The 16,035-nt window shown below is 26.8% G+C and overlaps 2 protein-coding genes and 1 non-coding gene across 4 annotated transcripts; 2 read left to right on the top strand and 1 right to left on the bottom strand.

Moving 5' to 3' along the window:
- Window positions 1-5,874: 5,874 nt before the first annotated feature.
- On the top strand, window positions 5,875-8,873 carry LOC110614169 (protein terminal ear1 homolog). Of its 2 annotated transcripts, XM_021755660.1 has the most exons (5): window positions 5,875-6,588; window positions 6,817-6,948; window positions 7,100-7,241; window positions 7,361-7,499; window positions 8,628-8,873. In XM_021755660.1, exons 1-5 carry the CDS (start codon window positions 6,044-6,046, stop codon window positions 8,633-8,635), a joined length of 966 nt encoding a protein of 321 aa, XP_021611352.1. In that variant the 5' UTR covers window positions 5,875-6,043; the 3' UTR covers window positions 8,636-8,873. The 2 variants fall into 2 exon arrangements, with proteins under 2 accessions (XP_021611352.1, XP_021611351.1); XM_021755659.1 differs by lacking the exon at window positions 8,628-8,873 and having other exon boundaries at window positions 7,361-7,991.
- Window positions 8,874-12,822: 3,949 nt separating this feature from the next.
- TRNAP-CGG lies at window positions 12,823-12,894 on the bottom strand. The gene has a single exon. It is a non-coding gene; the product is annotated as a tRNA-Pro (tRNA).
- A 68-nt stretch (window positions 12,895-12,962) lies between these two features.
- LOC110612859 lies at window positions 12,963-15,427 on the top strand. The gene is made up of 3 exons (XM_021753693.2): window positions 12,963-13,607; window positions 14,749-14,955; window positions 15,056-15,427. The coding sequence occupies exons 1-3, from the start codon at window positions 13,011-13,013 to the stop codon at window positions 15,113-15,115; spliced, it is 864 nt and encodes a 287-aa protein (XP_021609385.1). The 5' UTR covers window positions 12,963-13,010; the 3' UTR covers window positions 15,116-15,427.
- Window positions 15,428-16,035: the final 608 nt, after the last annotated feature.

Raw genomic sequence — 16,035 nt, 5'->3', positions numbered from 1 at the left:
TAATATTTCAAATGGTGTAGAGACAATCTACACATCTAAATACTAATTAAACTCACTTATATTAATCACTATATGGTTATATTTATTTATTATTATTAAAATAATTAAAACTATTGAAATAAACAATACGTTGTGATGATGGGAAATCCAAAAAATAAGATTTTATAATGGTTGAGTAAATTTGGTTTGAAAGAAAAGTGTTCATCTCCTTTTATTATTTTTCTTGATCTGTCAGTACGTATAACAATCCTCTTGTCATTGGGTCACCTATCCCTGCTATGCTCCGTATGTACGGAAATATCAAGTCTCTTGCCATGTTAAACGGCCATTTAATTCTCCCTTTTAGTACACGTGTGAATCGAGCAGTTCAAAACTGGACCAGTGATCCTTATTTTGCTAAGCTTTCGGGCCGGGTTCGGGAAGAGAAGGCTGGATCTTGAGCAAAACCCGACCTCAAGGATGAATGGTCTGGGCCTTCTCACTCGTAGGACACCGCGGGTCCTAGACCGGTTCTGTCATTGTGAGTCCAGCCTCTTAACAAGGTACTGAAATCCAGTGGTCATCACTTTTGAAAACGAACACATACAAAATACAATAAGTAATACCAAATAATTAATAATAATAATTAACAATAATAAAAATATATATAATTGCTATAATTTTTTAAAAAATTTTAAAAATAAATACAAATATTAAAGATAATATATATATATATATATATATATATATATATATATAACTTCCTTTATAGAATTGCAGTTTACACATAAACTTAAATAACATTTCATATTTTAAAAAATATTAATTATGGATGTTCACTCAATAATATATAATATTTTTAATTATAAAATATTATATTTATTTCACTTATAATTTGTATAAATACATTAATAATATAATATGAAAGATAGAAAGAGATTTTTTTATATAAATTTTACTAAGTAAAATAAATAAATGTATTTTTTTATTGTTAAGAAAATATTAATTTTAAATAATTTAGGTTAAAATTAATCCATTGGCGATAATTAAAATAACACTTTAAATTTTGGTTATAATTAATAAATTTTAAAAAAATTTAATTTTTTTATTATTAAACTTTTAACCACATCAACAACATTGAATAAAATAAAATATTAATATCAGCTGCTACATTAGTAATTTTCAATTTCAATTTTAAATATGAAATAAAAGGGCTTTTTATAAAATTAGGGTCTGGTCTATTTTTATTTCCGAATTTGGGGTTGAGAAAATTTTATTTGCGATTTTGGGATTTGACTGCCACGTGGCAGCCGAAAAGGACGCCTGGCGCCTCTTTGACAGGCGCCAAAGCCTGGCGCCACTTTAAGTGGCGCCAGGCTCTATTTTTTTTTTTTTAAATGTCTGGCGCCACTTTAAGTGGCGCCAGACAATTGTTTTTTTTTTAAAATTGTTTTTATTATTATTTTTAATTATTAATATATTATAATAAAATATTTATATTATATTAATTTTTTTTATTTATATTATATTTTTATAATAATAAATATTTTTTATAATTTTAATATATTAATATTTAAAAAATTTTATTATTAATATTTAAATAAAAAATTACTCGAATTATATTTCAGGATTATAAAATTGATATTATATTGCGGTGAGATGTATAAAAATAATTCAATCATATCGTATAAAGTGATAAATTTTTTTATTATTTTAATATATTAATACATTAATTCTGTAATTAAATAGTACAAAATGTTATTTTATAACTTTACAAAATACTAAGTAGTTATAAATAATTATTGTAGTTATAAATAATTATTATATTATCTTACTATTAGATATTATACGAAAATTGAGTTATTTATAATTTATTAAAAAATTAATTAATTAATCTAATTCAAAGTAAATTAATTAAATTTATTATATTTGATAAATTATAAACAATCAGGATGCAACATTTAAGTAGCCTATAATAATATTCTATAATTCTAAATAGCAGTTAATAAAAAGTAAATTTAATTTTTATAATTTTAAATATTAATATTTATTTATTTATTTATTTTTATAATTATAAACAATAATGTAATTTAAATAATTAATAAAAAATAATAATTAAATATTATATACGATCACTTGATTATTTATAATTTATTAAATAAAATAATATAATAATTTTAAATATTTTATACGAATTGTTTATAATTTATTAAAAATAAAAAATAACTAAATTAAGTAATTAATTTAATAAAGCTATTTTATACAGATTTAATAGCAGTATAATATTATAATTCTAAATATTTTTATAATATTATTACATATTGAAAATATTTTTCTAAAATATAATAATTATTTATAACTAGTCTTAGTATTTTGTAAAATTATGAAATAACATTAAACGTATATAAAAATATTGATACTATTTAATTACAGAATTACTGTATTAATATATTAAAATAATAAAAAAATTTATCCATCTAATCGCAATATAATATTAATTTTATAATTCTGAAATATAATTTCAGTAATTTTTTATTTAAATATTAATAATAAAATTTTTTAAATATTAATATATTAAAATTATAAAAAATATTTATTATTATAAAAATATAATATAAATAAAAAAATATAATATAAATATTTTATTATAATATATTAATAATTAAAAATAATAATAATAACAATTGAAAAAATAAACAATTGTCTGGCGCCACTTTCAGTGGCGCCAGACATTAAAAAAAAAAAAAAAAAGCCTGGCGCCACTTAAAGTGGCGTCAGGCTCTGGCGCCTGTTAAAGAGGCTCCAGGCGTCCTTTTTGGCTGCCACGTGGGAGTCAAACCCCAAAATCGCAAATAAAATTTTTTCAACCCCAAATTCGGAAATAAAAATAAGCCTGACCCTAATTTTGCAAAAAGCCCGAAATAAAATTAACATAAAAAAATGTATAATTAAATATTATTGTTTAAAATTTTAAATTATTTTTTTACAAAAGTTAAAACTGTAAAAATTATAAAAAATTATAACCATAGACACTTAAAATATGATTGAAATCGAATCGAAACAGTTAAAAAGTTAAAACTGTCATAAATCAGACTAATTTCAATTAGACCTGTAAGTCAAATCGAACCACTAAATCTGAACTTGAATCGGCCTGTGACCGGCTCTTGGCCAGGTCTGGGCCCCCTAAGCCAGGATGTTATAAGATCAACATTGATGCATCATTTGATCATGTTTCTTCTGCTTATAGTTTGGGTTTTCTTGTGAGAAATTCCAGAAGTGATCTCATTGATGGAGGCTTTTGTTTTTGTGCTCGTCTCTCTCCTTTAGTGGTAAAAGGTTTGGCTCTCAGGCTTACTTTGCTCTTTGCTATAAGTAGACACCTTCCTCATGTAATCGTTGAATCTGATTCGAAACAGCTGGCTGATTTGTTCTCAAATCCTGCAATTGTTTGTCCTTGGGTTCGGCAAGCTACTAGCCTTGACGTTAACAGTTATATTGCTACTCTCTCCTCTGTTCATATTGTCTTTATTTCCAGGTCTGGAAACAAGTGTGCAAATTGGGTTGCTCTTTCAAACTACGGATAGGCTTCTTCCTGGGAGTCTAATCCTCTTGATAGTTACAAAGGCTGGTGCTTCTTTTCAAGGTTAATAAGCTTCTTTAGATTAAAAAAAATATTCACCTAAATCTTTAACTTCAGATTTTATTTAAACTCTTAATTATAATTAAATGAGATCAAATCAAATAAATAAGGAGCATATAATTTACATAAAAGAAATTAACTGTTTTTTAAAATTTCGAGATATTTTAATATATTTTTTAAAATTAAATGACTAATTAGTTAATTTTTTATATGATATTAATTGTTTTATTTTAAATAAAATTGTAAAAATATTTATAAAGTAAAATAATATTTTTTTAATAAAATAAATAAAACTAATGACTGCATTTAATCTTATTAAATATGAATTAATTTCATTTCTCAATTATTTTTCTTTTGAAATTGTAAATTCAAAACTTATTTTGTAAAACTTTTAAAATGAATGGGAGATTTCTTAACACAATTACATGATATTTTATTAAAAAAATATTTTACTCCCATTTATTACCTCTCGCGATTTTAGATTTTTTGCCCTAGTTCCATAAAAAATTGAGATTCTCATAATTTTAAATTATTTTTTAATATTTTATATTTAATATATTTAATAAAATTATTTTTTAAATGATAATTTTAAAAATAATATTAAATAATAAATATATTAAACAACTTTAAAAAATATTAATTAATAATAATTTTAGCCAAAATAAAATTAAGATAAATTATTATTATAAAATTATTGATAAAAATAAAAAAATTTTAAAATAATAATATATATAAAATAATTAAAAATAATATTTTTATAATTATTATTATAAAATAAAATTTATTTATTGTTTATGATTATATATTTAACGGTTAAATTATTATTATTTTTAAAATTAAATATATTAATTTACTATAAATAAAAATGAGTTATATTATTTTCATATGTTAGAATTAATTTATATTTAAAAATAATAAAATATTATATTTAATACGTATTCTATTTTAATTTTTAAAATTTAATTAAAATTATATTTAAATATAAATATTAGATCAAATCATCTAAAATTTATATTTTTAAATTAAAATATAAAATAATATTAAATATTATTTTTTTTCTCAATCAATTGATCTATATTTTATAAAATTAAATATTTTAGTAATTTTATTAAAAAATAATAATTTGTTTTATTTTATTTTTAATAAAAAGTTAAATAATATGAATATTTAAAATTATATAAATTAAATAATTTAGTTATTTAAAATTATAAAAATTAAATAATAAAAATAATTTAAGACAATTTATTTATTTTTTTTTAAATAACAAGCAGGAGCGCAGCAGTAGAATAAGGTTATAGAAAGCGCGAGCTAAAAATAAATTAATAAATTAAATATAAATTAATTAAAAAATTTAACTTATTATAATCTATTTAAATAAGTTATTTCTCGAGTTTTTTTTATATTTTTAAAAAGTGATATTTTTTTAATGTATTTATTTCAATTAAATAAAATTTAATTTTTCGCTTAAATTTTATTTGATTAAAGATAAATAAATTTAGAAATAGAACTTTTGAAAAAGCGTAAAAATTTTCTTATTTGATTTATACTACTAAAATAACTTTAAAAAGTGTAAAGTGTTTTACTTTTCTTATAGAAGGGCTATTTTTAATAAATTTTATTTTTTAATTAAGTGTAGTGAAATTTATAAATTCATTTTTTAATTTATTACACTTTAAATTATATTAAAAATATTATTATTTTTTAAAATTTACTTTCTAAAAAAGTTATTTTATAAATTAAATATAATTTTATTATATATTCTAAAGTTTCTTAAAAATATATTTTAAAAAAAATATACTTACTAAATAAATAAATTATTTTATATTTATAAATTTCATTTAATAATAAATTTATTTAAATAAATTTAAAATATTTTAAATTTGACTATTTGATAATAAATAAGTGTGTTTGAGTAAACGACAGAAGCGTCTGGACTCCCCCAATTTTTAACTTTAATTTTAAATAAAATAAATTATTATAAAATAATAATTTTTATAATTTTTGAATATTAAAATTATTTAAAACTAAAAATAATAGTTTATTATTAAAATAATATTTTATTAAGTTGTAAGAAAAAGTTCAGATTTTATTTAAAAAATTAAATTAATTTATTTAATCTTATTTAAAATTTTCTTATTAATTAATAAATTATTGCCTTGGCTTTTTAATTTCCTTTATTAGAATATTATTCTTTCTAATATTTATCAGTCATTCTTCCTATTTTAAATACCCTTCTAAAGAAGTAATTCAATTTCCCTGTAGAACTAGGAAACCCTCTCCAGGCTGTTCTCGTCTTCCTTCTCCTCTCTTACAATACAATAGCTGTTCTAATCAACTTCTGACAATCTCTCTATATATACATTCTCCGCCGCAGCACGTTTCAACGCTGAAAAACAGATAGACATCTAATTTTCATCGGCAACCATGGTAGCTCAAAGCGGCTTGAACCCAGAAGCTCCCGAGTACGTCCCAAATTACTGCAACCCACAAATTGCACAGGTTGTGTACTGTGTAAATAATCTCCCCAGGAGTTCTCCAATCTTTTCTACCAATCCATTATACTACGCTTCAGTAGTACCGTCTAATTATGTTTGCTACGCTGGTTCTTCTCATCCCACGAACCAGCAGCCTATGGTGATAGGGCCGCCTGCAGGCCCTTCTTCGGTTGCACAGACTGAGCGGACTCGTGAACCCCAGTTGGAGCCTGGACCTGAAGCGGTTACCGAAGTGATTAGTCCAAGAGATGCAAAAGGGGAGTGCTCCAGGAATCGCAGGGGTCGTTGTTTTATTAATGGTCGGGAAAATCAAAGGAAGACGTGTAGGGCTAGGGGTGATAGCGGGAGAAATTATAATTTTAGAAGACATGCACGGGCTCCTGCGGCGGCTTCAAGACAGAACCGTCCTGTGTTACCCATCCGGCCTGAAGAACACACCACCGTCATGATTAGGAATATTCCTAATAGATACACGTATGGGCTTCTTTTATTTTCTTTCTTTTATGAGGTGTATGGTTGATCTTGTGAATTTCTTTCTAGTATTTCTTCTTTAAGAAAAAAGTCTCTCTCTCTCTCTCTCTATCTATCTATCTATCTATCTATCTATCTATCTATCTATCTATATATATATATATATATATATATATATATAGTTTCTTTCTCCTTTGTGCTTATCGTTTGTTGGCTTTGTTCGTTTTGCAGCCGCGAGTTGTTGATGGAATTTCTTGATAAACACTGCATGGTAGAGAATCAGAAGGCGATGCTTCGAAAGTCTGATTGCGAAGAGACATTCGTGTCAGCCTTCGATTTCTTGTATCTTCCTATGGACTTTGGGTACGTTTCTTCATTAAATGCTTCATCATTCATTCATTTGTTTTTTCGGTTTTCAGATATTATTTTGGTCTCTTTTGGTTTTAAGAGCGTATTTAATTACATCCAAACAAATTGAGCTAAGAGTGGTGACGATGGGTTATTGGTCGTGCAGAAACCACGCCAACAAAGGCTACGCATTCGTTAATTTTACCGACTCAAGAGCCGCATGGAAGTTTCATGCCGCAGTTCACAATCAGCGTTGGGAGCTTTTTCAATCAACCAAAATCTGTGAGATAGCCAGTGCAAGACTCCAGGTATCGTGTGCGTACATCTATAGATAGACGTAGTCATCATGATTTTCTTGGAAATATCACTCTATCTCTCTCTCTCAATCTCTGAACGTTTCTGGGTTTGATTTGAAATTTGTGATCAGGGAAAAGAGGGGCTGGTGAAGCACTTTCGGAACTCAACTTTCGAGTGTGGAACTGATGATTATTTGCCAGTATGTTTCAGCCCACCCAGAGATGGTTCAAGGGTTATAGTGAAGCAAACGATCATAGGGAAACGTGTTGGTAAGTGTTAACAAAATCAAGCTCAGTGTTAGATTTGGTGGCCGGAGATGGAGATGTGATCAGATCTTGTCCATGTCAGTGTCTGTGTCAGTTTAGTGTTAGTGTTGCGGGTGTCAGCTTCAGTCTGCAAAGGCCTTAGTCTATAGGCTTCTTGGGTTGTTGAAGCTTTGTGAACTGCTAGTTGGGTTTCTGTTTTCTTTCTGTTGTAGCTAGTTTGGGCATGCAATAGTTTTCGGTAGCTAACTTACTACGGAATGGCATTAGGGTTCGTTGGACAAGGAGCCAATCATGCAATATATGTAATAGGGCAAATGCTGTTGTGAAGAGATGGGGTGGGCCCTGCCACCTGTTCCTGGCCAGACCATGGAAGGGCAGGTGGTGGGACCCACCCTCCTTATCCTGTGGATGAACAGTAGTTGATTAACTGTAATCTTATGTACTGGGTTTTTATATCATCTCCCTCCCTTTGTCTCTTCATCAATTATACAATACAACGGCTCTACATGTTATATTTACATGGTATGACATGTTAATAAGAATTGAATAAATAAATATATATATTTTAAAAAATAGATGAATGAACTCTTAATGCATGATAGCTAGCTACTATCTCTTTCGGGCCCAGTGGAGATGAATCTATTTATGGGAGGAAATCTTGGGGAGATGGATTGTGGGAGGCTGATCCTGGAAAAGCTGCCAAGAAATTCATTTTCTGGCAGATTTTTCTCAGCTGACAAGTCCCTTTTGTACGTCTGGGATGTGTTTGTTTTCTATTTATTTAGATATGTTGAGTTTTTGCTGGTCATGTATGCGAGGAGAGGATACAAAAGGAGCTTTAGATACTGTTGCTTGACTGTGATTGATATGGATTAAAGAGTATAGGTCACTGAATTTTAGTTTTAACAGGCTTTTACATTTAAATTCAAATTAATATATTTCTATTAGTTGAATTTTGTATAGGCAAGTCTCTTTCAATATCTAGCAAATTATACAATTTTGATGTTGGAGAAGTTTTTAATTAAGGATGTTAGTTCTGTTTCATTTGAATTTTATAGAAGTGCTATTTTGGGTTTTTTTTTTGTTATAATTTTTAAAATTTATAATGTAATAGTTTTTTTTTTTTTGTAGGTAACTAACGAATGTAATACAATTAAAGATGGGGTGTTGAAAGAATTTTCAGATAAAAAGTCCAGGTTGATGATGCAGGCTTATTGCGCCCTTCCTCGTCTCGGAATGTTTATTTATCCATTGTAATTTTTTTTTTTCGTTTGAATCTGGTACAGATTTTTCTACATTTGGGGAAAACTTATTACAAGTATGATTACTATTTACAGGTTATATTAATAGTTAAATATGCTTTTAATTAGGACTGCCCACAAAGTCGTATCAAATCCAATGTATCAAATCGAATTAAATTTATCAAATCAAAATAATAAAGAACTTAGGGTTTATAAATTATATTTTATTGAATTAAATTTATTTAATTATTTAATATAAATTTATTTAACTATTTAATTTTAATTTTAATTTTTTTATTGAGTATTGAATTTATATTAATTGTATATTGAATTATAATTGTATTGAAAAATTAATTATATATGTATATTTTTAAATAATTTATAATAATATTATAATTTTTATTTTTTAAAATGAGAGATCGAGAATTGAAAGAGTGAATATGAGAGGAGCTGTGAGTGCATCGATAATATTATAATTTTAATAGTATATTTATGTTATTTTAATAAAATTATACACAATTATAATATTATTTAATTATTAAATATTTTTATCATTTTAATTAATTAATTAATTATAATTTATTATATATATATATATATATATTTATAATTATTATAATATATAATAATATTATAAATTTATGATATATATTAGTCATTGATTAATTATTAAAAATTTATAACGATATTTAATTAATTTAATTCATTAATTATAATTTATTCTATTTAAATTTTTTATATTATAAACTATCTTCATATTAATAGAATTTATATAAATAAAATGTAAATTATTAAAAGTAATTATATATATATATATAATCGTTAATTAAATTATATATATTAATAAAATATAATTTTATACAATTAAAAATAAATTAAATTAAAATAATTATAATTATTTAAAAAGCTATTTTCAGCTAACTTTATAATTTTATCTAAAATTTAGTAGTTTTACTATATAAAATAAAAAAAATTAAATAAATTTACCATGATAAAAGCTCATCTAATTATAGTTTATTTCTTACGAAAAAATTATATTAAAATTTTTAAAATTTTTTATTTGAGAGTTTTTTTCCTTGTCTTTTTTTTGTAATTTTAGAAATTGTAATAGTAAATATTATATTATTTAATTAGTAGTATTTTGATATATTTTAAATGTAAATACTATATAATATTATAAAATTTTTATATTATTTTGAAATTGAAATTTAATATAAATTATATTATTATTATTAAAAATATTTAATTATTTTGATAAAATTTAAATTTTATTTTAAAAATTGAAAATAATATTAAAATTGAAATTAAAATAAAAATTAATACTAGAATCAAACTAAAATAAAAAAATACATAAAATCATTTGAACAGTACCATTATAGTTCTGATTTCAAAATTTAAAAAAACCAACTTTTAATTTTAATTCCTATAAAAAATCTTATCAAACCAAAACCGCACACCTTTATTTTTAGCTAATAAATATTGGGATGTTATTACACTACTTAATCCGAATAAAGTATATGTAAATCTGAGAGATCTCATATTCTATTTTCTCAATTTTTAATTCTCCATTTAAAAAAAGAAAAAAAAAGTATTGGATGTTATTTTTCACTTTATGTTATAAGTTTAAATTAGTCTTAATTTAATGAACTCAAAATACATGTGTTTATATTAAAATATATATATATATATATATATATATATATATATATATATATATTGAAATTTAAATTAATATATGTCTATTAGTTGAACTCTAAGTCACTTTCGATAATTAGTCTCCTCTCTGTTCTATAATTATTATTTATTTTATTTTTTATAAATATTAAAAAATATATTTTTTAATAATTTTCTAATTCTATTTATATTAAAAATATTAAAATTTATTAAATATTAAAATATATTTTTAAATATTTATTTAAAAAAATAATAGTCAATGAAAAATTATTTTAGAAATAAAATAGAATTAAATAGGGATATAATAATTTTAAAATAATTAAATAGAAAAAATAGAAAAGAAATTATAGGAGTGTGAGTAATTTAGCCCTTTCACAATTTTGATGTTGGAGTATAAGTTTTCAATTAAGGATGTTTAGTTGTTTACAGTAGAACTCATTTCGAATTAAACTTGAGAGCTTTTTTTTTTTTTTTTTTCTGAAAAACCATAATTTTAGATATTATTAAAAGAAATCAGTTTAAAAAATATTTATTATTTTCGTCTTGTGATAATTAAATTATGTGAATTGTAATTTCAAATTAATTTTTAATATTTTTTAATTAATATATTTAAGAGACTGTTTCAACATACCTAACCAATCCCAGGCCGATAATCTATGGGTACACAGTTTGTGTAAGTTTTAAATATTTTTTTTTTTAAAACGGAGATCGAGAAAATAAAACTTAAATTCAATTATAAATAAGGTTAGAACCCAATAAATTATACAATTGTAAGTAAAAAACTTAAGCCCATAAATATAAACCCTAGCCTAATATGGATAACTCGAAATAGAGTTGGATATGGAAGAAGATCAATCAACACCACCGTTCATCTTTGCCCCACCAAATGATTGAGTGGATAACCTAAGAGCATCACCACCGTAGCACCAAATTTCCAAATCTCAGTCCCATAGAAAGAATCTTCACATTAATTTTTTGGAATAGAAGGAAAGCTACTCAAGGGGGGTGACATATCAATCTTTAAATTTGAATAGTCTCTTTACCAGCATTTATGCTGCATTACCGTTGAAATTTTGAAAAGCCAACAAAGTCACATGCAAGCTAACCCTCTTTTATGCAAATAGTTAAAGAACTTCCAATAACACCAAGAGAACAAATGGTTGAAACACTATCATTTTTTCATATCGTATTAACACCGATGAGGATGGAGATGGTATGATTCTCTGGCATTATAGCGATTTTCTAATTTAATATCTCAAATTACTATCGGCGATATCCATTGACTTATAGATAAAGATACACTCAAATATAAATTTCACAATCTATAAAACATGCAAAAGAGAGTAGCATATTAAAAATAATTGAAGAACGATTAAATTGATCTACTCATGAATGGGTGACTTGGTTACTTAAGCTATACATTTATATGAAATGAATCAATTTCTTCCAAAAATTAAAAGGTTATTTCAAAACTTAAATCAATCAATATGTATAAAAAATTCCCACTTAGCTCACACCATTAATAAATGGATTGTTGTACTTAAAATGTACAATATTATTTATGCCCTTTTTCCACTATGGGTAATCTTTTGATTTAATGTTTATTTCTCTTATTATAAAAAAAAATATATTTTCGGTAATCTAATTAAATTATTTTTCAAAAAAATTATTTTTAAAAAATAGACCGTTGGAATTAATCAATGCCTTGATTTAGAGTGGAAAGATTTAAATTCACTTGCGTACATTAAATTTATAATTGAAATTGGGAATAATTATATGACTTTTGATTTTTTAATGAAATTAATTAAATATTAATAGAATTCAATCAAGTTTAACGAAATTTCTATCAATCCGTTGAACTGATAACTAAGCTTTTTGTCATATATGCTATATAGCTGATGGGAATATAATGCTTAATTATAACATAATAAAAATTTATAGATGGTTAAATATATTTGAATAAATTATTTTATTAAAAAAATAATATTTAATTTATATTAATTTTAATAAGAAAAATTAAATAATATAAATATTTATAATTACAGAGATTAAACAATGTAATTATTCAAGACTGCTAGCAAATTATTGAACAAAATAACTAAAAAATTTAATTTTATAAAATATAATAATGTTTTAATATTAAATAGATTTTAAAAGCAGAGATAAATTAGTAAATTTATAAAAAATTCAGCACCTAAAAGTAATTTTTTCTTTAAAAAAATTGAAGGATAATGTAATTAATCTTGGAATTATGCTTACGCTTGATAATTGATAAAAACTATTGGAATAACGATGAAGAGTTTTTGGGAAAAAAAAAAAGAAAAAGGAAAATCAAGAATTTCTTTTCAAGATAATAATAATGTAAGAATAGACAGAATAGAAAGCTTGAAGAAAATTATATAATAAAATACGGGGTGTTGCGAGAATCGAACTCACGACCTCTCGCACCCGAAGCGAGAATCATACCACTAGACCAAACACCCTGTGTGATCCTTTTGTGGGCCACTTACTTTTGGAGTGTTTTGATGTGACACCCTTATCTGAACTCCTTTGTCATCAATTTCTTGGCGCTGCGAGACCAACTTAGGCAGCGACGATAATGGCGGTAGCATCATCCTCTACAGCATCTGGAACCCATGTCCTCCACCGCCTCCTTTGCCCACTCCCACCACAACCCCGATCACTTCCTTTCTTCTTGAGACCTCTTTCCACCACTTCTGCTACCATCACCGGAAAATCTGCTCTCTTCAAGGTCCAAAAATCTCAACTTGACATAACTTCCACCACTACCCTCTTCTCTTTTCTCCATTCACCGTCCACTACTCCTTATACTCTCCTCTTTCCCCACTCTCTGTCCACTTCTCTCTCTACCCCACCAAATGCGGAACAAGATGATGATGATGATGATGGTGAAATTGAATATGATAGTGAGGAAGACATTGATAGTGAAAGTGAAGACTTCGAATTGGAGGACAATGCTGCTTCTGTTGATGTTGGTGATGGGTCCCGTAAAGAAGAGTCGAAGAGAAATGGTTCAAAAGTACCCAATTTGACAGTGAAGGAAAAGAAAGAGCTGGCTTCTTATGCGCATGGATTGGGTAAGAAGCTCAAGTGCCAGTTAGTGGGCAAGTCTGGTGTTACTGAAAATGTTGCGACTTCTTTTATTGAGACACTTGAAGCTAACGAGCTTTTGAAGGTAATTAAATAGTTTGATTATAATATTGATAGTTAGTTTTCCATTTGTTTGTAACAATGCTGCTGTGGTTAATTTCTTAGATATGGAATGAATAGTTGCCTGTTTTAGGGTTTAGGGTTTATCAATGTTGTCTGGATAGTGTGGAAAAGCAATTGCCATTTTTCTATATTGGATGAAGCTTTTGGGTTATGATTTGAATTCCCAAGTGGAAGAAAGGTTTTGTTTTTGGGAATCACTTCTTAATGGTGAAATTTCAATTCAAGGGCTGATTTTGAAGCTCTGTAAGCCCTTCTGCTAGAAGCTAGCCTAGCCACATTGTCAGTTTTGATAGAGTTTGGTTAAATCCAATTATCTCAGCCCTTGGTTTTTAGTCTTGTGGTATTAACTGACATTTTCTTTTTGGTTGAAAGATGGATTGTCTATGTGGATATATAAATAAATGGACTGTGAATGCTAAGGGACATAACTTCTCAAGGATCATTGCTTATTAAAAATGCTGGATTTGACATTGACACTGCTGTGATATGTATATTATAATATCAGTTTGCATGGCTTGCAACCAACACTTGAGCTGCGTGCTTCAAAAACTGTGATGTTTTTGTTGTACAAGATGTGATTATGTCTTTGTTAATGAAGCACATGAGCTATTCTTCATCTATGATCAATATGCTAAGACGGCCCGCCCCAAAAAATCAAAAGGGTCCACTGTTTAAAGGCAGTGCAATTAATTTCTTTTTTTATGAAGATTTGATACATATACAGTTTGCAGAGGCAGTGCGATTAACTACTTTCTCTTAACTCCGACAAATGAACACATTTGATCAACGATCAACCCCTTTTAGCATATCAGTAATTTCTCTTGTAGCTATGGACTCGATTAAACTGGTGATAAAACATCGGGTTTTGTTTGATCTTATCGCAAGATCACTTGCCTATAGTTGTTTCAACTTTTGCATTTTGGCAAGCATTCAAATGGATTCTATAAATAGCTGTGAGTGGGCAATGCCTCGTGTATTTTTGCTTATCTTCACATGTGCAATGATCAATTCATCTTTTTTACTACTTCATGTTGCATTAGTAAAGTGTATAGAATTTCTTGGGGTGCTAGGTCGATGACTTGATGCTTACCTATTCTGAACAGATCAAAATACATAGGACTTGTCCAGGGGAGCTGGAAGATGTGGTTCAGCAATTGGAGGAAGCAACTGGGTCGGTGGTAGTTGGTAAAATTGGTCGGACTGTGATTGTATACCGGCCCAGCCCCTCTAAATTGAAGGCAGAGGAGAAAAAGAAAAGCATGCGTAGAGTGTTTGTGAGAAAAGAATCAAAATTGAGGCCTGTCTCATTGGTAAAGCACAAGCAGAAACATTCCCTTCTCTAGAATTCCTCACTATCATTGTATTGCAGGAAGTGTCTAATGTACTCTTGCGATTGCCTTGAAATTGTAGCCAAGAGGACAACCACCAAGGTTATCTGGTCGTGGTCGTCGAGGGAGCAGCAGGATATGAACATTACTATTTTCTGGTTCTCTCTTCCTCGAAATATTGTGCAGCCTACTGAAGAACATTGCATGAGAAATCCTGGCAAGGCAACAAATTTCTGGAATTTTAGCGGCAGATAGGATTGGCCAAGAAGATGACTAAAAGAGTGAACTTGTAAGCACTATAAATATCATGTTTTTGAAAATATAAATGGCTAAGGAAATACAGTGACGTAGCTAAAAACTTGCACTTGGATGATGCTCTTTGTAGTGTTGCTTCTAAACTGCAGATAACAAATTATGTCAATTGTTTATGTTGCATGAATGTTTATGTTTCAAATGTCGTCTCTTGATGTAGCATGTACTCTGTCTTGAGAAAGCAACATTTTCAACTTAGAGGTAGGACACTGTTAGCTCATTTAGGCATGGAACTATCAGGGCACCGACCTCAAAAATTATGGCAGGAGCAAATGCTGATCTTCCAATGACTTAATCCATTGGATGATTTAAGGGTGTACAAAGTATCCCAGCCATCCATACCCTCTGCTGCTCACAATCTGGTAGAAAACGAAGAGGGATTGCCATTTTTAGTCCAGAACAAGTTCCGTTTCAGTCTCAGATAGAAACTAGGAAACCAAGAAATAGATCTCTGCCAAGAACGCCATGGCGGCACCCTGACAAAATTGTTGTCTATTGCGGATGCATGGAAATAAAACAAATAGCTACGACAACGCATTTTACGTAGTTCACCCTCTTAGATTACATTCATGACCTAGCTATCAAACCAAAGATTGTGATTTCTCGGCAGCATACCGAGCAGCTCCTTATCTGCTGGACGAAGCAAGAGATGCAGCAGCTGCTGAATTTATTGCCTATTTTCAATATTTTTTTTATTTTATAAAAATTAAATAGTATTTTTTTTAAAAATTTTTTTCTAAAATTTATGGA

The sequence above is a fragment of the Manihot esculenta genome, chromosome 4 (genome assembly GCF_001659605.2).
Source record: "Manihot esculenta cultivar AM560-2 chromosome 4, M.esculenta_v8, whole genome shotgun sequence".
Classification (NCBI taxonomy): Eukaryota; Viridiplantae; Streptophyta; class Magnoliopsida; order Malpighiales; family Euphorbiaceae; genus Manihot; species Manihot esculenta.
Note: the sequence above shows the minus strand (reverse complement) of the source record. Positions and strands in the feature narration are given on the sequence as shown.